General features: G+C 42.2%; 1 protein-coding gene across 2 annotated transcripts; it reads left to right on the top strand.

Annotated features, from left to right (window-relative positions):
- The first annotated feature begins 245 nt into the window (after positions 1 to 245).
- Positions 246 to 24,445, top strand: LOC124148478 (leucine-rich repeat-containing protein 74A-like). Of its 2 annotated transcripts, none has more exons than XM_046519582.2 (13): positions 246 to 406; positions 15,474 to 15,759; positions 15,917 to 16,108; positions 16,832 to 17,022; positions 17,140 to 17,247; positions 17,888 to 17,981; positions 18,211 to 18,260; positions 19,289 to 19,456; positions 20,097 to 20,291; positions 20,733 to 20,828; positions 21,675 to 21,947; positions 22,168 to 22,253; positions 23,137 to 24,445. In XM_046519582.2, the coding sequence occupies exons 2-13, from the start codon at positions 15,480 to 15,482 to the stop codon at positions 23,327 to 23,329; spliced, it is 1,926 nt and encodes a 641-aa protein (XP_046375538.1). In that variant the 5' UTR covers positions 246 to 406; positions 15,474 to 15,479; the 3' UTR covers positions 23,330 to 24,445. The 2 variants fall into 2 exon arrangements, with proteins under 2 accessions (XP_046375538.1, XP_046375539.1); XM_046519583.2 differs by lacking the exon at positions 246 to 406 and adding an exon at positions 7,864 to 8,083.
- The last annotated feature ends 55 nt before the right edge of the window (positions 24,446 to 24,500 follow it).

Here is a 24,500-nt window from a genome sequence, read left to right as displayed (position 1 = left end):
AGTTTTAATATCTATGATAACATACACACATTCGCACATCCAATGTGAAATAGGACTGCACTGTGGAATGCCAAATGTTCGTGTTATTATAAAATAAATTAATATCGTCACGGCAGCAATTAACCCTTCCTCCCACTCGGAGTTGGTAGAACAAAGTAAGCCCTTTATACTCCGGGGACTTGAGTCGGGGTGGGATTTGCCGCTTGACTTCTCCCTCTCCCCCGTGTTGGTAGCCAGCGTCAGTCAACACTGGGCCGTTCACAACACACGTACCGCCGGTCAGAGTGGCCTCACATCGTACAGAGAATAGGAACACTGTACACTCCCGGCAACCTACACGTACAGAGTACACACCCGGCATGTGGATATAAGTCAACACTTCTCGACATTTGAACCATATTGTGAGGTGAGTGTGCTGTGTTAAGTTAAAATGTTGTTGTTTAACGCCGCACTCACTAATATTCCTGCTATATCACGGTGGTCTGTAAATATTCAAGACCAGACAATCCAGTGGTTGACATCATGAGCATGGTATACGATGACATGCATCAACCAAGTCAGCGAGTCTGACCACCCGATCCCGTTAGTCGCCTTTTACGTCAAGCATAAACGCCTGTTTAGGCAAGCACGGGTTGCTGAAGACCTATTCTAACCCGGGTCTTCACGGGTCACTGTCATACGATAGTTGTTAGGCTTTTGAAAACAAATTTCTTATTTTAATATTAGTTCAGTTAGGAGTAGAAACAGCGATAGGTTTATAAGATAGAGAACAGGATTTTTTAAAAGTATTGGACAAAGGATGTTGTTATTTTATTTTATTTTTTGATAAATTATATATTGAATTTCAATAACAACAGTACCAAAATTGAAATACTTTAACAGAAAATAGTTATAACATATAAATAGATATGTATTACTTAACAGCTATATAGATGCATTAAACCATCAGGAAAGACTGGCGCTGCAATAGATTCGCCCTATATTCAGTTACTCGAAAAAATATGGACATGTGAGATTATCAGTAATCACCCTTTTTTGAACAAACAGTCATATATTTTCATCAAACAAAACCGCCAAACAAAGCTATTTAGGTCTACCATCGTGATGGCTCGAGCTCATGGCTTGATAAGATGTAGAAAAGCAATATTCCTATATCCCCCGCTGAGACGATGAATGCCACCTCCCCAGGTAAGACAATGGAGGAATACGAGACTCACCTGGTCTACTTACCTGGAGGGGTGTCAGGTGTGTCGAGACGCTAGCGTAGCGTCGGGTGTCCCAATACGGATCTTAGAGCACACTGAAGTTGACACACCACGCCTGCGAAATTAATTCATACCTGTTTTATTGCATGACAATGAATACGTATCACAGTGCTGTTACATGTCTTGTGTTTGCGGTAACTTCACACTGCTTGATGTCTCATGCAAACACATTGTGTTGTACTTATCTATTGCCTGACTCAGTTGATATTAAGGTGTTGAGTGATTGATTTCATAGCTCGGCGTGAGATCATTGTTGCCATCTAGGACTCTCTTAAAGATAATACTAAAGTGACGGCCAAAAGAAAATTTACCTTAGTTGTAAATCACTCTAGTTAAAAACAATTAAAATGATAATGGAATGTCAGTTGGCCGAGCTGTTTTGTGGTAGCAAAAAAACATCTTCCCGAGGCAAGGGAGTTAATTGACATTGAAAGTCCAGTTTCCAACCTTGCCGAATTAGGCTGGAAATCCGGATTTATATTTTGGCTGGACTAACGAGTCCATTCATAGTCCCATCAAAATAGCGTAACGAACTAGACATCCGGTTCATAAACAATATGGATTTCAAGTGCAAATTTCGGGCGACTGGGAGTCCACGGATATTTTTCAAATCTTTTCATGTTTTAAATCAAGGCGTTCAAGTTATTTGATGCACTTCGCGAGGGAAGGCCCGTTTTATTACAATTTAGATCTTGATTATCGATAAGATCGTCTTGACGGGGCATTGCCGTTTTGTTTCAAGCAAATGCGAGTGATATCAGAGGTGAAATCTGATTGACCAATAGGAAGGACATCGAAGGAACATAACTCGTAATAGCCATAGGTGGCGCTGCGATCAAGCCTGTAAATTCCAGACTAGTGGTGACAAGGGTGGAAACTGGACAGTTCACGCCCTTGGCTCGGGAAGATGAGTAAAAACGTTCAACGTAATGGACGAAGTGCACACACACACACACACACACACACACACACACACACACACACACACACACACACACATCTAAAATCACTCAAGTTCAAAGACGACGTCACAATAATAGCGTGTATGACCGCCCCCTGATTAAAGACATACAAAAACTCTCCGTCTGGTGACGTCACGCGTTGCAATTCTTCTCCGAGGGCCTGGATCAGTTCTTCTTAGACGATGTCGACGCCGTCGACCACGGTGATACAAGACATCCCAGAGGTGTTCTGTGGGGACATGAATGGGGAGCACAGGTCACGGCAAACACGTTGACGTTGTTGGCTGCAAGGAAGTTCGGTGTGATTCGGGCTGTATGGGGTCTGGCGTTATCATGCTGATGAAGGACACCACGTGGCCCATCCATGTAACTCTAAGCTGTCAAATGTCCATTAATGATGACCAGTGGTGTTCAAATTCCTCCCCACACAGTATAACACCATACGGCACGACCTGAACGCAACAAACCGCCGTTCGTTCTGATCTCGTAAACACTGTCTTCCATAAGCTATGAGTAGACAGAACCGACTTTCATCAGTGAAGACGACCCTCTGCCAGTCACGTCGCTGCCAACGACGTACAGTCCAGGCCCATCTCAATCCCTGACGACGATGTGAGGTGAGGTGGTGAGGTGAAATGGGGTTTAACGTCGCGTCCAAGATTATTGCACTTATATAGCGACGTGCATGTACGTGTGTGTGTTTGTGTGGCTGCTTGTACTAGTCCGGACTGATGTCGATTTATAGTGCTAGCTCACTGAGATACCATGCCGCAGTTTAACATGAATACCCCACTCAGACACAGTATACTGACTCCGAGCCGACCAGTCCTTGTTTTAGCCCCTTAATGCCGAGCGCCAGACAGGGTAACAACAAGTACCATCTTTTAACGTCTTTTGGTATGACGCGGCCTGGGATCAAACTCCGGGCGGACGCTCTACTACTAGACCACGGAGGCGGTCCTGACGACGATGTAGCGCTGTTAATAACTATACTCTGGGTCTGTAGGAACCAATTCCTTGAGCCTTCAGTCCCCCGGCCATTGTTTATCGACTAACTTATATGCGCTAAGGCATTCGTCGCTAGTGACGCCACTGTCAGTAATCGATTCTGGAGATGCAAAGTACGCAAGTGCCGGTCCTCATTGGGCGTAGTTACCCTGGGTCTGCCTGTTCTTGTCCTGTCTGATTTCGGCCCTGGTTTCAGTCGTGGCATTTCTGTACCTTTTTTCTTAATCAATGTGAGTGTCTAACATGCCATCCATATAATTCATATACCCTTATTGCACGTGTAATTTCGGCTGCTAAAGCGGCACGTGTTTTTAACTTTTTCGCATTTTCTAACAACAACAAAAAAACATACCGTGGACGCGTATCACTTTCTGCATAGAGCATTGTTCCGTTTGGACGATGTGTTTTGCATTTAGTCTGAACTTGTGTTTTCAAATTTTTGCAAATTCATTTTTAAAGTGGTAAAGTTGCTTTTGGCCGTCGGTTTATATTATGAAAAACTAAATCTGGTAATAATTAAGTTCATAATAGTCGGACTTACTTGCTATTAATTGTAGGAATACAAAGTCGTAAAATTCAACCTTTTTTCGAACGTAGAACTTCTAATGAAACACGATACATTAAAATATAGTTTGAACTGAAAGTTAAGAAACAAAAATGTGCCTACAACCTGATTGACAAGAAAGAGCTGATTGTACCATAGAGATAGGATTAACGCATACACGCACAAGCGTTAAAATTGCTGATGGGACAATATTCACTCACTCACTTACTCGAGTATTCAGGTTACGTATTGTTAGACTATTGTTTCAGTTTGAATGCGACATACGTGCGTAAACACAGAATAATTCCATATCCAACACGATAATCACTACAACAGGGTTAATTACATAATCTGCTTGAATACCCTAATCTTCAACAGCCTATTTACTTTGGGGACTTTGATCCGATATGGGATAATGCCGGATTTAATTTTAAGGCTATATTGTAGCGTGCATGTCACAATTACTGACGGATTATATCATTTGTCATTAAAAACGAACATTTACCGAAATTAATAAAAAAAACACAATGGGGGTGTTTTAAATTTTTAGAGTCAACTTTTTAAGCAAGTTAAAAGTGCATCGCAATTAATCAAGGGTCGTTTATGTTGTTCTTTGTTAAGAGCTAAGCAATTGGTGATTACTGATTACCCTTGAAGATCCAGACTAATGAATTGGCCTTCAGCACTCATGCTTGTTGTAAGAGGCGACTTTGCTTGTCGTAAGAGGCTGCTAACGGTATCAGGTGGTCAGGCTCGCTGACTTTGTTGATGCATGTCATCGTGTCCCAATTGCGTAGATCGATGCTCATGATGTCAATCACTGGATTGTCTGGCCTAGACTCGATTATTTACAGACCGCCGTCATATAGCTGGAATATTGCAGAGTGCAGTGTTAAACAACAAACAAACAGATGGCGGTAGATAGACCACCTAATTTACATGTTCAAGATTTAGAAGTGTCCCTATGCAAAGGCAGTGTACATGGCTTTGCGTCCCTTGGCAATGCCAGGATCCGCTAGTCGTGGATTCGAATATTAGAATCGCCCCGCTTGTGGTTCTTTGTCTGCCAGCACCGTATTAAACTCGCAGCCGTTTGACCGTTATGTTAATAACCGAACCGAAAACTTTCCACACAACTAAATTATTTGGTTTGTCAATTTGAATTGAAGGAGGAAGTTTGGTGTTTTTTCTGTTAGTCTGCAGTCTGGAAACCAATCTGATTTAACAACAAACGTAAATTCATCTGGGAGGTTAACCTCCTTTATCACAATGCTGTGATATGTATCCTGGCTTTAAAATTCTTAGCGAGGTTGAAAAATTGTCTTTTGTTTTATCAAATAATGTTATGTGTAATCTTATTGCCAATATCTGCCATGCTATTTAACAAAAACCGTTAATCGGTTATTTATAACAAAGTGTGATATTTCTTTACTATGTTTATACATGTTTGCTGTACATAATTTTAAACGTTTTAGTCTCTGATAAGTCTGTATTGAGTGGCCTAAGTAATACTTTTACGTTGTTTTATTTATGTTTGTAAATTTTATACTGTATTACTTGGGTGAGACTCAAATAAACAATTGTCTTCTGGCTGTCTGTCTGTCTGCAGTCTCGAACGAATCTGATTTAACAAACAAACGTAAATTCATCTGGGAGGTTAGTCTGCAGTCTCGATTTTACCAAAATAAACAAAAATTCGTAGAGCCAGAGACCTTTTCCCCCAAAGACATTCATAAAACTATTAAAGTGATTACATTTGGGTTTAGACCCGTGAAGATCCGGGGTAGAATAGGTCTTCAGCAACCCATGCTTGCCGTAAAAGGCGACTATGCTTGTCGTAAAAGGCGACTAACGGGATCGGGTGGTCAGGCTCGCTGACTTGGTTGATGCATGTCATCGATCCCAATTGCGCGGATCGATGCTCATGATATTAATTACTGGATTGTCTGGTCCAGACTCGATTATTTACAGACCTCCGTCATATAGCTGGATTATTGCTGAGTGCGGCGTAAAACAACAAACCAACCAACAACCAACATTTAGGTTTGAGGGAGTCTATTATAGGCATGAAAGTGTAATACATATTTGAGTTTTGATTTGAGTTTTTGATTTGAATTTGATATTTGATATATATATATATATATCAATGTGTAATTTTCTTACTGGTTTCAACTCCTTTTCGTGACCTTTTTATACAATCACGTAGGTGTCTTAATGAATTGTTAATTACTTTACTTTACCACACTCTGAGATGGTACCAATTCTTGTTATAATATCTGGTATACATTCCCTCTTATTTCTATGACTTATTGATTTAACTTCCCTTTAATTATCTAAATATGTATTACACTTTCATGCCTATAATAAGTCTTCTAATGTCCCCTTCTGCACTGGCGAAAGCGATGATATCGGTCACGAAGATGCCACGCCCTTGGAGGAAAATTGGGATGTTGGAAACTAATAGGACACAACTCTCCACAGGGTGAACCACTTGTTTCCTGGGTTAGTTCGAATGCATACACGTTGACAGATGTGATGCTGATGCTGACGACGATGGGACACCCATTTTGCATGTATGGTTTTAAACCGCTTTTAGCGATATTCCAGCAACATGACAGCGGGGGATACCGGATTGGGGCTCCACACGTTGTACCAATGGTAGGAATCGAACCAGTGTCTTCGGTGTGACGAGCGAACCCTTTAACCACTGCATTTGGAACATAGGTATTTTGTCAAAAAAATGAATGACGTCAGAGCCATGTCGTGTAAACGCTGAAGAGTCATATGTCACAGGAGTCCACTGTGATATCGTCCACGACTATTTCTTGAGAGTTCTTCAGAGTTGCGTCACTTAGCCATCATATGATCTGCTTGTTGGTAGTTCAAGTGAGCGCCTTAAACTTTAAAGAGTATTTCAAATATATAATGATCTGCCAGCTTGTGGGGGCACAGTTGTTGGTTCGAATCCCTGTTCGCCCGATTATGAACCTTGGTTTGTCAGCACCATATTCGTGCTCGCGGGTTTTTGTCTACGAGTGAGTGAGTGAGTATGGTTTTACGCCGCTTTTAGCAATATTACAGCAATATCACGGCGGGGGACACCAGAAATGGGCTTCACACATTGTACCCATGTCGGGAATCGAACCCGGGTCTTCGGCGTGACGAGCGAACGCTTTAACCACTAGGCTACCCGACCGCCCCTTTTGTCTACGACCGTAACGTCCTTTGATTTAACTGAATACCGTTCAAAGCCGCGTGTAACCCTATCACTCATTCTCCCACGTTCCACGCAGGTGCGGTTAATACTAACGAGGGGACACAGGAGACCCAGTCGTCTAAGACGCCGCAATTCCCTGTGCAGAGTTGCGTCCCTCGGGCACGCCAGAAACCTATGATTGTGGGTTCGAATCCCGGTTCGATTCTAATATGTTTCTAGGTTTGTCAGCACCATATCCGTGCTCGTGGGTTTCATCAAATTGGTAAACATCTGAGATCTGCATGACTTCGGGCTTTCGTCCCACATTAAGCTGATATAACTGGAATACTGTCGGCGTTAAAGGGGCGTTAATCCCAAATCACTCATGCACTCATTCACTCACTCACGTAATACTGACGTACGGGGGGCACGGGGGGCCCAGTCGTCAGAGGCGCCGCGATTCGCTGTGCAGAGTTGCGTCCCTTGGGCACGCCAGAAACCTATGATTGTGGGTTCGAATCCCGATTCACCCCGATTATGTTTCTAGGTTTGTCAGCACCATACCCGTGCTCGTGGGTTTCACCGAAGTGGTAAACGTCTGAGACCTGCATCACTTCGGGCTTTCCTCCCACATTAAGCTGACACGCCGTGATATAACTGGAATAATGTTTAAAGCGGCGTTAAACCCAACTCACTCACGTCATACTGACGTACGCTTGTCAGATCAGGCGTTTAAGAGTTTCTTCTGCTGTAAATGTGTCAAGGTCCAAGGTCCCCGTGTCAACCTGACAAAGCATCCCCGGGGACACGGGGAGTCAGGTAGCCTCTCGCTCGTCACGTAGTCCGCTTATCGGCAGAAATGCCAGATAATACCGTCTAAGCTAATCCAGGACACAGGATATTGGTCACAAATCATAATCTAGGGCCATTATGACACATTGCTAATGTGATTACTGAGAGTTGACCTGTTCCACTGGCCCCGAGTGGACGCGAGCATGTGGCCGGTGAAAATGGGAGTACTGACAGACGTAGCCTTGGTTACCAGATCTCTGCAATGACGCTCCGCATCACTGTGCTTCGTATGTCAACATCGCGATGTGAATGACAGGTTAGTGGTGTCGATTAGGCCATGAGTGATTATGTTATAAACCGTTACATTAGGTGTTTGACAGCTGTAAGAATATACTAGTTCTGTAGCAAGGTACTGTACAACTACAGCCAGTACTTATGTATCAAGGTTACACACAACCAAATATTTTCCCGGTAGACTTCTATAGTAACGTTATATTTTTTATAAAAATAATTAAGCATTCAACAGCTATTACTTGTACGTGTGTGCACAGTTTGGCCCTAGAACAGCAATAAAAACATAGCCAGCTCCTTTTCCGAGTACAGGAAGCTAAACACACCACCCCCAGTTTCGCACCAAATGTCACCTACTTGAAAATAGCTGTGGTCACATTCAGCATAAGTCATCATGTTGAAAAAGACAGTACTAAATATAGAAAAACATGGACAGTTTTAATACCTGGATGGATGTACAATCCAATCACAATGAGCAGATATCTCTCGATCTGCACTGAAGGCTCCCTACGAAAACCCGCACTGTCCCAACTGGTTCTGATTTGGTGTAGTAGAACCTCAAAACCAGACAAGGTAGGAGAAGGGACTAAGGGGCGGGCCATTTGATATTAAGAGGGGGTGGGGGTGGGGGTGGGGTAGGGGGGAGGGGAGGGGGCATGATAATAGCACTTTAATAAATATTTTTTATATAATAAAAGACCATACGTAAGATCCAGCGACGTAAGGAGGTGTTATTTGCCATTTATAGATAACGCTGCGGATTAGGGATCCTTAGGGGCTTATGATAAGAGGGGATACGCTGACTGTTTGCTGTGTACATTAAACAGAAAAAGGAGATAGAATTTCTGTGCACTTTGGAAACATATTGAAACAATTAGGTATTTTGGATAAATGAAATTTTAAAGAAACCTATTGAAGTGGGTTGCACTGTAACAATACCCCTGAACGTATGGAGCTTTTGTCCTCAAAAGCGTTTTATAAATAGCGACAATATTGAAATTACAAGTATAAATAATAATGCATTTCTCCAATCACAAAAATCAAATTTGCCTCAGATTGGAAACAGGTGACGCCAGACCAATTAGATTCCTTTTGTATAAGCAAAACGCAGCAATTAGGGACGAATGTTCCAGACAGGTGCCAACAAAAATGTTTGAAGCCAATATCATTCAGCCGAGTTCTTATTGGCACTCTCCCGTTGTCATGGTTAAAAAACGGTATAGCTCATATCGCTTTGCCGTACATTATAGACGCCTCAAAGTAACCAAACTTATATATTTCCCCCCTTTGTCTCGTATTGAAGATGTCGTTGATGCCATATATAGTCGACAGCCGTTCCAAAATTTTTAGTGTCCTTGATTGTGCTAGTGGCTTTTGGCAAATACCACACCATCCAGATACAAAACACAAGTCGGTCTTCATTGCCATGGTGTTTTTGAATGGAATCGCCTCCCTTTCGGCCTCCTAAATGCTCCTGTGGCATTTTAGCAAACCATTTCAGACACTAAAAGAAAGTAACTGACTTATTGATACATGTAGAAGACATCATACTATTTTCTAAAACCTTTTCAGAACATCTGAATCACCTCAAGGCAGTATTCCAAAAGATAAATGCTGGGCTCACTCTAAAACCAAGCAAATGTAAATTCGCGACAAAACAAGTCACCTGCATAAGGCTTATCATCAGTAAAGATGGCATCTATTTCGATCCTTTAAAAATAGATTCAGACACACAGACCCCACCCCCTAAAAATGTCAATGATATGCGTCATTTCTTAGGTTTGGTCTCGTATTACCGCAAATGTGTAGCAAACTTATCTGGCATCGCCTCCCCTTTATACTACCCTTTTTTTCTGAAAAAAGATGCGGCTTTCGAATGGTCCGACAATTTCCAACAGGCAATCGAAAAGCTAAAGCAAGCCCTTATAACAGCCGCTATCCTTGCTTATTCGGACAAAAACAAACCCATCCTCACAACTGATGCATCTGAAACTGCAACAGGGTACATTTTAGGCTAACTTGATTCTCATGGCGTAACTTGTAAGGATGATGTTAATTCATGTCTTTTGACCATACAAGTATCTTCCTGTACTGCTTTTAGAAACAAACAATGTTCATAGGTAACATTCCTTTTGCTGGTCAGTTAAGGTTGTTGCAATTAACTTCTTTTATTCATATATATGTTTATACTTTTTGTTTGTATTTTTGTTCCAAGTAAGGGTATATGATGCTGATAATTATTTCCTACACAAGTCTATATATATATATATATATATATATATATATATATATAGTCTATATATATATATATATATATATATATATATATATATATATATATATATATATATATATATAGTCTATATATATATGCATTTAGTGTTGTGATAAGTTAAGTCCCAAACATGCAATTGTTGAAATAAACAGTTTAGTTCACCTTCATATCATAAACACTAAATGCATGGGTAAATTTTAGAGGGTTTTTTAAGCTTTTATTTTCTAATATTTGAACATAAGCACGTCTTTGACCAAAGCTAAATTTCATGAAAACATTACAAACATATGGTGAAAACATCATTTTGGGTATCGGACTTAAATTTTCAGTGGAGTTCCCAAAATCACTCATTGTAGCCATATTTGTGTAATTGGCCATGCCAGAAGTCCAATCCTTTCAAGTGTAAGAAAGAAAAAAAGACTAGTTGTCAGTCATTTGAACCTGTCTGATAATTTTCAAATCCCAATTTTCAAGTTTTCCGCAAATTAATTTTTTGCAGCATGCAGCATCCCCTCTCCTCCTTTGTAGTTATTTTATGTTCGAATGGATTTATGTTGGGTTTTTTTAATGAAACGTCGCGTTGGTGGAAGCGCACATGTATTTGTATAAACTGTAGAAGCTGGTGGCATTAACGAAGTATCCAAGTACTGTCTCTTGCATTTTTTTCATGAATGAAAGAATACCAGATGACAACCCCACAGTTTACAACGCGTGTGTACGCGCAGTGTTTGTTTGTTGTTTAACGTCGCACTCAGCAATATTCCAGCTATATGACGGTGGTTTGTGAATAATAAAGTCTGGACCAGACAACCCAGTGATTAACATCATGAGCATCGATCCACGCAATTAAGATACGATGACACGCATCAACCAAGTCAGCGAACCTGACCACCCTATCCCGTTAGTCGCCTCTTACGACAAGCATGTCGTACGATACGACCTCCTGAACGCAACATGCCGCCGTTCGTTCTACCCTTCGGCGGTAAAGACACTGACTTCCATCAGCTGTGAACAGACAGAAACGGCTTTCATCAGTGAAGACAACACTTTGCCTGTCACGTGCCCTGCCAACGACGTACAGTCCGGTCCCATCTCAATCTCTAACGACGATGTAGCGCTGTCAATAACTGCCCTCTGTAAGGTCTGTAGGCCCTAATTCCCTGAGCCCCGAGTCTCCTGGCCACTGTCTGTCGACAAACCATATGCCCTAATGCTTTTTTGATGATGACGTCAATGCCAGGAATCGATTCTGGAGATGCAAGATGCAAGTACCGGTCTTCATTAGGTGTAGTTACGCTGGGTCTGCCTGTTCTTGGCCTGTCTGGTGTCTGTCCGGTCTGTCTGCAACGTTACATCAAGTTATGGCAACACGGGAACAACCAAACGTTCTTGCAAATGTGGTGCGGTCGGGTTGCCTAGTGCAAAGCTTACAAGGAATGGGTGTAGACGATATTACAGTGGACATTTGACACTTCAGCGTTTACACGACATGGCTCTGATGTCATTCATCTTTATGACAAAATACCGTTGTTCTAAATGCAGTGGTTAAAGCGTTCGCTCGTCACGCCGAAGACTGGGTTCGATTTCCAAACATGGGTACAATGCGTGAAGCCCATTTCTGGTTTTCCCCGCCAGATATTGCTGGGATATTGTTAAAAGCGGCGTAAAGCCATAATCACTCACTCTAGCAAATGTAGATATGGGTGGCTTCCATCTGTTTCATACCCAGGGCCTTCTCGCGTTGTTCGGGTGTCAGTGTGGGTGTCTGACATGCCGTCCGTATAATTCCCTTATTGCACATGTAGTTTCGGTTGTTCAAGCGGCACGTGTTTTTCAATTTTCGCATTTTCTACAACAACAACCAACAACAAAAAAAACACACACACACAAAAAAACGTGGATGTGTATCACTTTCTGCATAGAGCATTGTTGTGTTTGGAGGTTGTTGTTTTTTCGCAATTTCATTTTGAAAATGGTAAAGTTTCCTTTGGCCGTCAGTTTTTTTTTATCTGTGCATAAAGATTCAGAGTGACTAACAACCAGACTCATTACAAGAGGGATGACTTGTGCGGCGCCATCACGTATGGAGATGCTCTCCCGTCATCGTTTATGGATCCATCTTGGAGGCAAGCTTGGATGCAGTCATTGTTTGCGCAAGGGATGACAATTTTCCCTTTATGTCGAGCAATAGTCCAACTGGTCCAACCTTTGGTGTGTACATGTCACAACTTTTGAGGCACAATCGAAAATGCTATTTCCTACGTAGATTTAAAATAGCGTCACGACTAAGTTGTTTGTCAGGATTACATTCAAGGCTTTAGTAAAACATTCAAAACGTTTTATGGTTGACATGTGCTGAAAATCTTTCAATATGACGCATCAGTGAAAGTGATGTCTGATGCAATTCCGTATTTTGACTTGTACTATATACTCCCGTGTTTGTTAAGGTGAACATCTGACTTACCTTTGCATGTGTTTGTGACGGGTGCCACCGGGCAGGATACACCCACCTGTTCGCGAACATCTGGTATCTATCACTTTTTCCTTCGTGACCAACTCGTGTTATTCCGGGACAAGCCGAATAGCGACTCGTGCCCCTCTCGTGGCTATTTTTGCGACCGGGTTCCGTCTTAGCGCAAACGGGCATACCTAAACCAATTGTCAACTCGTTGCGTAATGGTTTACACATATTTCCCCGTATATTATATATATTTCAGATGGAATTTAAAGCACATCTGGGCATGCGGAATTATACAGTATGTCTGAACACATTTAACTGTGTCTTGGGTATATTTTTAGATACAAGACATATGTAAAATCAAATATGATTTCTGAGGGATTCTTTGACAAAGAAACTTGAAATCATACGCGCACTCTGACTGGTTTGTCGTATTTTCGCACATAACATTCATCGATAGGGGGACGAGTCTTCTTGCAGGTTACGGAAAGGGGCGAGTGGTGACGAACGATCACTGTTTGACAGTAATTCATAAACACAAGCTCATTACATAGACTGAATTGTACAGTAGATTCTGCATTTAGTAGAGATTTCTTATGAATATCGAAAAGGCTGTGTCGCTTTTATGAGTATAGTTATGGAAAGGGCTTTGTCGCTTTTTCTAGAAACATATATGTTTACAAATAAAGATAATTCAGAACTATTAAAATTAAGAATTGACCTTCACTTTGTGTGAGTTCATTGGAGTATGCACCTTCATAGAGTGAGTGCTAAACTGTATGAAAGTCGCAAGCTCCGACGTTCATACAGTTTGGCCCTCACCCTATGAATGTTCATACTCCAATGAACTCACACAAAGTGAAGGTCAATTCTTAAATGAACGTCAATTTCGCGGTCATGTGACCGACCTCTCGGAAAAGCCGTATATCGTGTAAACTTCAAATTAAAAAATTATTCAATGTTAAATTGAAGTTCATTATCTCGGTGTGTCAGAACAGAACGTGTTAACATTCAAGGCTGTTACAAATAGCATCTTGAGGTTATAAAAGAGTTAGGTTAAATACCTTGTTTTAAACTATATATTGTCGACGCCAGAGAATAATCAGTCCCGAATATCCACCGAAACAGATTCCACTGGGCGGAAAAGGCAAACTAGTGGTGAAACTTATATGAATGGATCAGTGAAAATCACTGACACCAGGTATTCGCGAAAAGGGTAAGCATGTCCTGTTCACAAAGTAATATCCCATTTTTGTCAGAACAATTACATGTCTGGATTCAAGTAACTGTAGCATTTCTACATTAAACAATTTTCCTATAGATGTTTTGAAATATATAACACTATTATTTTTGTAAATCAATAAAGTTTCTTTTTTTGCAACACATTTACAATATTTCAAACATAGTAGGGGTCATGTGGATGCAAATGTATTTCTTACCACAGTCTTCATTGAACCAGTCATCCACAGATTACTTTTTAAAAACAGTTGCAGGAATGAGTGATGGTTAAGTTGACAATCAAATTTAACAACAATTCTTTCAGTTTTCAATTACACAAAAACAATTTCTGTGTGCTTTCTTTTGCCCCTTCAGTTGATATGTTAGTCAGAAGCCGTGCCCAGAAGGTAATTAGCTTAGTCATTAACGTTATAACTGCCGGGCAAAAGAAATTAAACATTTGAAAATTGGATTTTACCAGAACATTAGAAATGTTATCAAAACGTTACCAGTTTTAAAACGTGCGACAGTCGACGTCGATCGTTCTTATGAGTTAATTAGATTTCATTGTAGATCTTATAACCATTTCAAACCATTTTAATTCCATTCTTACACAGGAAAGGTCATTGCATAACAACTATAATGTGTTAGCATAATACAAGGTTATTTTACCGCAAGACTGAACCTAGTTGGGCCCTTCAATACCCCTGTTACATACCCGCTCGAGTAGCAGGAATTACAGGCACGAGGGGATTGTAACGTGCACATAATACCAGTCAACGAAGCGTGCACATCCTTTGTAGCGTTCTGCCGTGTTCTCCGCAACCTGTGCAGGTGGAGGGGCAATTACTGTGAGCTACGACTTGCCACAGGATTAGCCTTCGCGTTAATATATGGCCAGATCAAGCCCTTTAGGAATTACGAAACTCATTCTAATTGCTGTATCTTGTACTGCTGACATATTGAACGTGGCGCCTCTGTCATATGTTCAACTCACGTTGGTTTAACTGAGGTAATTTAACAGCATTGTGTTATATGTCGTATTTATAGTGTCGTGTGTATGTGGTAAAACGGCTTCAGATATGACCAGATGGACATGACGATCGTATAAGAAGCACCAGTCTATGACATGGGTATTGCACTGACATATTTTGTTGTGCAAGCCAGTAGTTGTGTCCCTTGGGCATTCTGTTAACGTTTGGTGATTACACACGTTCTCAAGGACTGACAGTTTTTGGTATTTCCCGTGAGTAAACTGTTAATCAGGGCCCACTTGCACAAAGCGATCTTAGCGCTAAGATGATCCTTACTCCCATACTTTAACATAGGCTTACAACAGTCTTAGCGCTAAGATCGCTTTGTGCAAGTAGGCCCAGGTCTGCATGTCTCTGTGTGTACTTTCCCCCGCGAATGCACAATGTCTTCATTGTTTAGTTTGATGTAAAACTATTCTGGTTCTTACAGGAAGTCATGGAGGACGACACAGATAGCCAGCCGACACTGGAGTCGGTAGAAACATCTCCAACACCAGTAGCGTCTGACATTGGGTCAAGGTCGGAACATAGGAGTAAATCTACCCGTGGTCCAGATTCCACCTCTGAAATGTCATGGGGAGACGACCCTGACCTTGGTATGACAGAAGACGACCCTGACCTTGATCTGGCAGCAGACGACCCTGACTTTGGCGAGGCAGGGGACCCTACCCCCTCACTGACCAGTGCAAAGTCGAAAAGAACACCATCACAAAAAGGTCAAATTCAATATGGAATCATATGTTTCATTTCAGTGTGGTAGCGTCGAAATGTTATTAGATTGTTTTAATCTAAGTGGTGATGTTTTTGTATGGTATTAATCTTTAAGACCTCGTTTTCGTTTTGAAAAAAAATATTGATTTATTCTTATTTAAGGCAGTGCTCGTCTGTCCAGGCGGAGCCTGACTGACATAGAACGCGAGGCAGATGAAATGCGCAATATCCTCATCACACAGTATGGTCTGGACATCTCAGATGACGTCGAATGTGACGTTAGCGAGTCCGAGTCGGAATCAGACGAAGGGCGTGAGGTGGACTACGACACCGACCTCGACATGGACATGGACAGTGAGTGTTTCGTGTCCTCCTAGGGCGTGAATGAAACGCCACCTTGAACAACATTGTATTTATATCACGGCTTGTCCGCAGAATGTTGGTGGAAAGCCCGAAGTGACGCAACTCTTTGACGTTAGTGACATCCGCGAGGATGATGTTAACAAACCTAGCATCATATTTAGGGTGCCTTGTCCATAAGAGATATCTCAACCAAACAAGTTGAATTTAAGGACAACCAGTTCATTTGTTGTTTTGCATCATCATATTTAGGGTGCCTTGTCCATAAGAGATATCTCAACCAAACAAGTTGAATTTAAGGACAACCAGTTCATTTGTTGTTTTGCATCATCATATTTAGGGTGCCTTGTCCATAAGAGATATCTCAACCAAACAAGTTGAATTTAAGGACAACCAGTTCATTTGTTGTTTTGCATCATCATATTTAGGGTGCCTTGTCCATAAGAGATATCTCAACCAAACAAGCTGAATTTAAGGACAACCAGTTCATTTGTTGTTTTGCATCATCATATTTAGGGTGCCTTGTCCATATGAGATAAATCAACCAAACAAGTTGAATTTAAGGACAACCAGCTCTTTGTTGTGTTGTGTTGTGTTCCTCATAATAAAGAAGTTGACATCCATATATTCTCTTCCTTAAGGACAACCAGTTCCTTTGTTTCATTCATTTTCATGCAACACAGTTTACAAATACCGCACTGATTCGTGTCCTACCAGAGTGGCTGAACGCTGAGCAGCTTCGTCTCAAGGATGACCTCTCCGGTGAGAGACGTTACGTGGCAGCATGTGACGCCATTGGAGTCACGCCCGCCACTTACTTCGTCAAACACATCGCCGACCACGAAGTGGGCATGAGGTTCCATGGGCTAGGCCCCCAGGGAGCCAAGGCTATGTGCGTTCCACTCAAGGTAAGCCGAGGCAGTATAGAAGTCCATTATGGATAGGTGCGCATCATTGTACGGTTATCATTTCGGTGACGTTATGTTGACGTGAGGCATTGATATGAGTCCTTATCTCTGTGTTAGACCAACAGTAAGATCGAGAAACTGGATCTGGAGGGTAACTGGATAGATGAGGCAGGCTGTGGGAGTCTCGCTGAGATGCTGAGAGACAACATTTACATAACCGAGCTGGTAAGTGCAATCACAAAGTGGGGCATCTTTAGGTATCAAGGTTTTCAAGGGTCATTCACGTTGTTTTAAACAAATTGCTACATGCATGGTACTTCCTGGTTTTATACAGGGTTGTGACGCATTCACAGTATATCAGAGGCCACTTTATCGTATATGGCATCGTGGGACATTCACAATAAGTTTGAGGCATCTTGATCGTATCTGGGATTGTGTCACATTCACAATAAGTTTGAGGCATCTTGATCGTATCTGAGATTGTGTCACATTCACAATAAGTTTGAGGCATCTTGATCGTATCTGGGATTGTGGGACATTCACAATAAGTTTGAGGCATCTTGATCGTATCTGGGATTGTGGGACATTCACAATAAGTTTGAGGCATCTTGATCGTATCTGGGATTGTGGGGCATTCACAATAAGTTTGAGGCATCTTGATCGTACCTGGGATTGTGGGGCATTCACAATAAGTTTGAGGCATCTTGATCGTATCTGGGATTGTGGGGCATTCACTAAATGCTTGGGGCTTCCCGAAGATATCAGGGTTGCAGGGCATTCAGAATATGGGTTGTGTGGCAATCAAGTATAGTCACAGTAGCATTGTGTTCTGTAGTAAAAGACTGAGATGACAATGGTGTTGCAGATTCTATCCGAGAACAAGATCGGCTGTGCAGGTGCTCTGTCTATGTGTGAGATTCTAATGAAGAATGATACCGTCGTCAAACTCGACCTCTCAGGTACGCCATGAGCTCCACTGTAGTCCCTGGCTTGCCCCTACCTCACCCCGTACGTGACAGTTATGGTATAATATGGTATACTCTAGTTCCACTCATCACTTCGGGCTTTCCTCCCACATTAAGCTGACACGCCGTGATATAACTTGAATACTGTTAAAAGCGGCGTTAAACCCAACTCACTCACTCACTCACTCTAGTTCCACTCACAATAATTAATCTTCGTTTACAGGCAACGACATCAAAGATTCCGCGGCAGAGAACATATGCCAGATGCTGAAAGTAAGTTATTTAACGTTCTATTAAACAAAGAACGTGAGATACACCTACACAATACTACTACGTCCTTATACAAAACGTGACTGTAAGGGCGGTTTGCATTGTCCGTTGCATGGCACTAAAGTATAACATAGCCGATACATAACACTAAATTTTAACATTGCTTGTTACATGATACTAAACTATAACATTGCCATTACATAACACTAAATTTAACCATTGCCCATTGCATGACTCTACAGTATACCATGTCCGTTACATAACACTCAATTTTAACATTGCCCGTTGCATGACACTAAAGTATAACATTGCCGTTAAATGACACTAAATTTTAACATTGCCCTTTACATGACACTAAATTTTAACATTGCCGTTCCGTGACACTAAATTTTAACATTGCCCGTTGATTGACTCTAAAGTATAACATTGCCGTTACATAACACTAAATTTTAACATTGCCCGTTACATGACACTAAAGCATAACATTGCCGTTACATGACACTCAATTTTAACATTGCCCGTTACATGACACTAAAGTATAGCATTGCCGTTACATGATACAAAATTTTAACATTGCCCGTTGCATGACACTAGAGTGTAACATTGCCTTTACCTAACACTAAATATTTAACATTGCCGTTACATAACACTAAAGTATAACATTGCCGTTACATGACAGTAAATTATATGCCTATTATGAAACATGACACTAATGTATAGCATTGCCCGTCGCATGTCACTAAAGTATAACATTGGTTCCTATGAAACATTACACTAAAGTATGACATTATCCTTTAAGAAACAGGATACTTCACCTTTGCCTGATGATCATCGTGTTACCTGATCTTTCAAGGAACAGGATACATTACTAATTTCATTACGATAAGGTCAATAGAGACATAAGATAGCATATCGCCTTGTTACAAAGCCCGCATACAGTATAAGATTACATGTATTAGAAACAAGACATTTATCACGCCTTATCTTTCCGGAACGAGAGTTGACTTGTCAAGCTTGTGATTGTTGTACAGAAAAACACATCCCTCCGGCACCTGTACCTGAGCCACAACCACTTCGAGGAGGAGGGTGCTCTTCACTTCAAGGAGGCGCTGTCCTACAACGAATCCCTGGAGACTCTGGACCTCAGCTGGAACAGGTTCAGGACCCGAGGGGCCATCTACATCGCCGAGGGGGTTCAGGTACGGTCAAACCTTTCAAAAAACATAATGGAATATGAAACCCTCAGGTACTTTACAGGTTGGTCACCTACGATGTATAGAAAGAAGGAGGCACGCAATAAATGTGACCTTCCCATTGTTTTTTTTTATTTTTTAAATATTTTTTTTATTTTGTGTTTTGTTTTGTCTGTGCGTGCGTGCGTGCGTGCGTGCGTGCGTGCGTGCGTGCGCGCACTTGTATATGCGTGCGTGTGTGTGGAAGCTACTGAATTTTCCAGTACAGAGTTGCGCCAGCTAGGCGTACAATATCATGTCACTGTGAGTTCGAATCCTAGATTCGAAGTGAAAAAACATATCGGATTTTACTTTAGTGGTAAGAGTCTACGACGTGCCTCTCTTCCGGCTTCCCTGTGACACATTTCAAGACGAGTTGGGTTTTATGCCATCTTATGTTGATGTCAACGTTTATATACTACTAAAAAAGGGTAAAGAACACACACTTGGACGGCAGTATGTTGCAATAATCACCAGCCAAGACAGATTAACCATTGCCATATAAAGAAATCGGGTTTCCTATAAGTTCTTCTGAGTAGTAAGAATAACGATTAATTTTTAATCCCAAATAATTTCTTTAAGTAATGTGTGTTTCTTACTCTCCCAGGAGAACTATGGTCTACGCATTCTCAACTTCTCCATGAACGGACTGGGACTTGCTGGGGCAGAGGCGATGGGGAAGGCCTTGAAGGTCAATCGAACATTGCTTGACCTTGACATTAGTTTCAACCGAATACCGGAAGAGGGAGCTGGTCACATGGCAGTTGGTCTGCAAGTCAATGACGTGCTGCAGTCACTGAAGGTAGGGACATTAATATTTGTATGAGGCCAACCAGCTGGAAACAGCACACTCTGTGGTTCAAGCAAAGGAAGAGAGTGACCACATTGAGTGTGTCAGTAAGGAGTAACACATAAGATGGTTCACGAGATGCATTTTGACACCTTTGAAAATGTCTATTTTAATTAGGCTTAAATTTATATTCTACTGTATAAAGTAAGAACTGACAGATAATTGTCATCGCGACTGTTTTTGCAAGTCAGTAATAAAAGAAATTTGTAAACAGAGGTCCCTACTGGAAAAGTTAGAAGAAGTCGAATTGCTATGTTATCTGCTCACTTGTCGAGATTCTTTTACCATTGTCAAAACGTTCATAATACCACTGTTTTTAATTACTTGTATATTAAGCAAAATCAAAACAGCTTTATCTTTCCAGTATGTATCATAACACTAAATGTCCTTCAGATAAGCTCCAATCCTCTCGGCAGTGACGGGTCATTAGCTCTGCTGGTGGCAGTGGACAGGAACGACTGCAGCTGCCTGAAGTACCTGGAACTGTTGGTAGGTCTTAATCTCTGCATGCAAGTCCTATGATTGGAACTGTTGGTAGGTCTTTGCCTCTGTATCCAAGTCCCATGATTGGAACTGTTGGTAGGCCTTTGCCTCTGTATCCAAGTCCTATGATTGGAACTGTTGGTAGGTCTTTGCCTCTGTATCCAAGTCCCATGATTGGAACTGTTGGTAGGTCTTTGCCTCTGTATCCAAGTCCCATGATTGGAACTGTTGGTAGGTCTTAGGCTCTGTATCCAAGTCCCATGACTGAAACAGTTGGTAGGTCTTAGTCTCTGCATCAACGTCCTATGACTGGAACTGTCGGTAAGTCTTAGCCTCTGCATCCAAGTCCCATGATTGGAACTGGTGGTAGGTCTTAGCCTCTGCATCCAAGTCCCATGATTGGAACTGTTGGTAGGTCTTAGCCTCTGCATCAAAGTCCCATGATTGGAACTGTTGGTAGGTCTTAGCCTCTGCATCCAAGTCCCATGATTGGAACTGTTGGTAGGTCTTAGTCTCTGCATCAACGTCCTATGACTGGAACTGTCGGTAAGTCTTAGCCTCTGCATCCAAGTCCCATGATTGGAACTGTTGGTAGGTCTTAGCCTCTGCATCCAAGTCCCATGACTGGAACTGGTGGTAAGTCTTAGTCTCTGCATCAACGTCCTATGACTGGAATTGGTGGTAGGTCTTAGCCTCTGCATCCAAGTCCCATGACTGGAACTGATAGTAGGTCTTAGGCTCTGTATCGAAGTCCCATGACTGAAACAGTTGGTAGGTCTTAGTCTCTGCATCAACGTCCTATGACATGGCACTTTACATTTAGCTTACCTCGGGTTATCTAATTGTTTCCAGAACGTGTGGGTGATGGACAGCTTTATTGAGCTGAAGGAGAAGCTGGAGAAGGACCGGAATCTCATGGTGGTGTATGGCGGCCTCAAGAAGAAGCTGTTAAAGCTCACAGCCCTCAGAGGGGTCGAGTGGGAACGCTGGCTCGCCAACAACCCAATGACGAAGATAAAAAACTACATCCGAGATACGGGATACCGTCTTATTGACCTCTTCCGGGACTTTGACAAAGACGGCAATATGTCTATCACCAAGCAGGAGTTTCATATTGGCATACAGGTGCGACCTATGGAGGACAAATAACGGTTCCTTTTCACCTTTTTCATTTTTTAAAACAAAATATCCTTCAGATGTGGTAAACACTGCATATATGACATACATGTATGTAGAACATGTAGGACATTGTGTATGTACTAGTATATGTGTGGTATTGCGTCAAAGTGAGGTATGCAGCGTCAAGGTAAAAGTAAGAGTTAATCATTTCCTGGTGTGTTTCCAGTCTGCTGGCATCGTGATGACCAAGGAGCAGGTGGACGAACTGGTCAAGAAGTTGGACAAAGACGGGAACGGGGAGGTGGATTACGGGTGAGTAAAACAACTGTGGTGTGACAGGGGCGAGAACGGAGGGCGGGGTGGACTGTAGGCGCGTTAAACTGTGGATGTGACAGGGACGAGAACGGAAGAGGGGAGGGATGGACTGTCGGCGGGTAAAACAAACTCCTGATGTGACGGGGGCGAGAACAGAGGGCGGGTGGACTGTCGGCAGGTTAAACCACTCCTGATGTGACAGGAACGAGAACAGAGGGAGGGATGGACTGTCGGCGGGTTAAACAACTCCTGATGTGACAGGAACGAGAACAGAGGGCGGGGTGGACTGTCGGCGGGTTAAACAACTCCTGATGTGACAGGAACGAGAACAGAGGGCGGGGTGGACTGTCGGCGGGTTAAACAACTCCTGACGTGACAGGAACGAGAACAGAGGGCGGGGTGGACTGTCGGCGGGTTAAACAACTCCTGACGTGACAGGAACGAGAACAGAGGGCGGGGTGGACTGTCGGCGGGTTAAACAACTCCTGATGTGACAGGAACGAGAACAGAGGGCGGGGTAGACTGTAGGCAGGTTAAACCACTCCTGATGTGACAGGGGCGAGAACAGAAGGGAGAGGGGTTGGCTGTGAGCGAGTAAAACAACTGCGAATGTGACAGAGACAAGAACGGAAGAGGGGAGGGGGTGGACTGTGGGCGAGTTGAACATCTGTGGATTTGAAGAGACGGGAAATTGTAGAATTGTGGCACAAGCAGGTTGAACATTTGAGGGGGTTGGTAAGTGCAAGGAGACTACCTGGGTTTTACGCCGCTTGGAACGTATTACCTGTCAGCTATAGACACTAATGTAAGAACTGAATAAAAGATTAACTTGATATGTTGTACCTTCGTTGTGTAGAGTAGCCATGTCATGTGTTCATAGGGAGCTGATGGAGGGGGACAGGGAGTACAGACAAGCGCTGAGAGCGGCAGCTGCGAAAAAGAAGGTGATGGTGGAGTCGGGGGGCATGTCTGAAGACGGGGATGATTCAGCAAGCAGTCGTGTCCCCTCCGTCATCAGGATGCTCATTTCGGAGAGAGACAGCGCCAGCAGCTCCGAGTCAGGCAAGTCATAGCAGGAACACTATCGTGCAGAAGGTTAAGAGGTGAGCGCCTCGGGTCAACTGGTACCTTTCCTGTTCCTAAGCCAATTTTAACTCAACGACGTTTCAGCATAGTCGCTTTATAGAAGTTGTCAAGATGGAACCAACATTGCAGCTGAGGAAGGATTGGATCAGGACCAACATGTCTTGAGGCAGCGAGCACCATCCTATCACGTTGCCAGCCGTTAGACGAGACGTGTGATCTGACAAGATTAGGAATAGTGTACTTTGTCGTATATCTGGATTCACTGCATGACACAAGCCTTGGCCAGTAGCTAGGATTATTCAAGGATGAATCTAAATATTCATCTCAAGGACAGTACATTGCGTTGATCAACCAAATGCAGAAACTGGTTGGTTATTGACCTTCTTTGCAACAGCTGGACCAACTTTATGGAACTCTCTGCCAACTCACAAGAAGCCTCCAAGACGTGGAATCATTTAAATCAATTGTAAAAATATATTTCTTCAGAGAAGCGTATCTACAGCTCGCTGGACTTTTCACAAGCTTAAACTGGAGCTAAGCGCTGTATTCATGTGTAGATATTATTTATTGTTATTTTTAACATTGTGTTTGTCTTACAGGAAGTAGGAACGTTCTTACGGCAGTGTATACTGATTTGTGACTTTCTTAATTTCTCATGCTTTTAAGAACATATTTGCCATCTCTCATCATGGCCGCACTGTTCCACTGGGATGCTCGTAGAAGCAAGAAAAGGCGATGAAGTATTTTATTTTGCCATTACATTCTATTTATTTTTCGAGAATTTAAATGTCATGGTGAGAGAGTTACTTTGATACCCATTACATTAATTCGACTCAACATGACATTCAAATAACCTGGACTATCGTAGTTCTTCCAATAACATGTCAATATTAGCGTACTTCGGGTAAGAATATGCCTACGAAAATTTGTTCAACAGCATGTACATATAACATTATGTCGATGTGTGTTTTGTATACTCATGGTATGTCAATTATTCAAGATAATTATGTATATGTCCATTATGATAGCGTGGCATGCTCTGTGCAGAGCCATTGTCACCAAATACATGTATATTTACCTATTAAACATATTCTGCGTCTTTACTGATTGATGCTGACATTCAAGGACCGCCGTGGTTTAGTGGATAGCGAGCGGTCG

This window comes from Haliotis rufescens, unplaced genomic scaffold (assembly GCF_023055435.1).
Source record: "Haliotis rufescens isolate VD_foot unplaced genomic scaffold, xgHalRufe1.0.p SCAF_3, whole genome shotgun sequence".
Taxonomy (NCBI): Eukaryota; Metazoa; Mollusca; class Gastropoda; order Lepetellida; family Haliotidae; genus Haliotis; species Haliotis rufescens.
The sequence above is the reverse complement of the archived record's forward strand: the minus strand, read 5'-3'. Positions and strand labels throughout refer to the sequence as shown.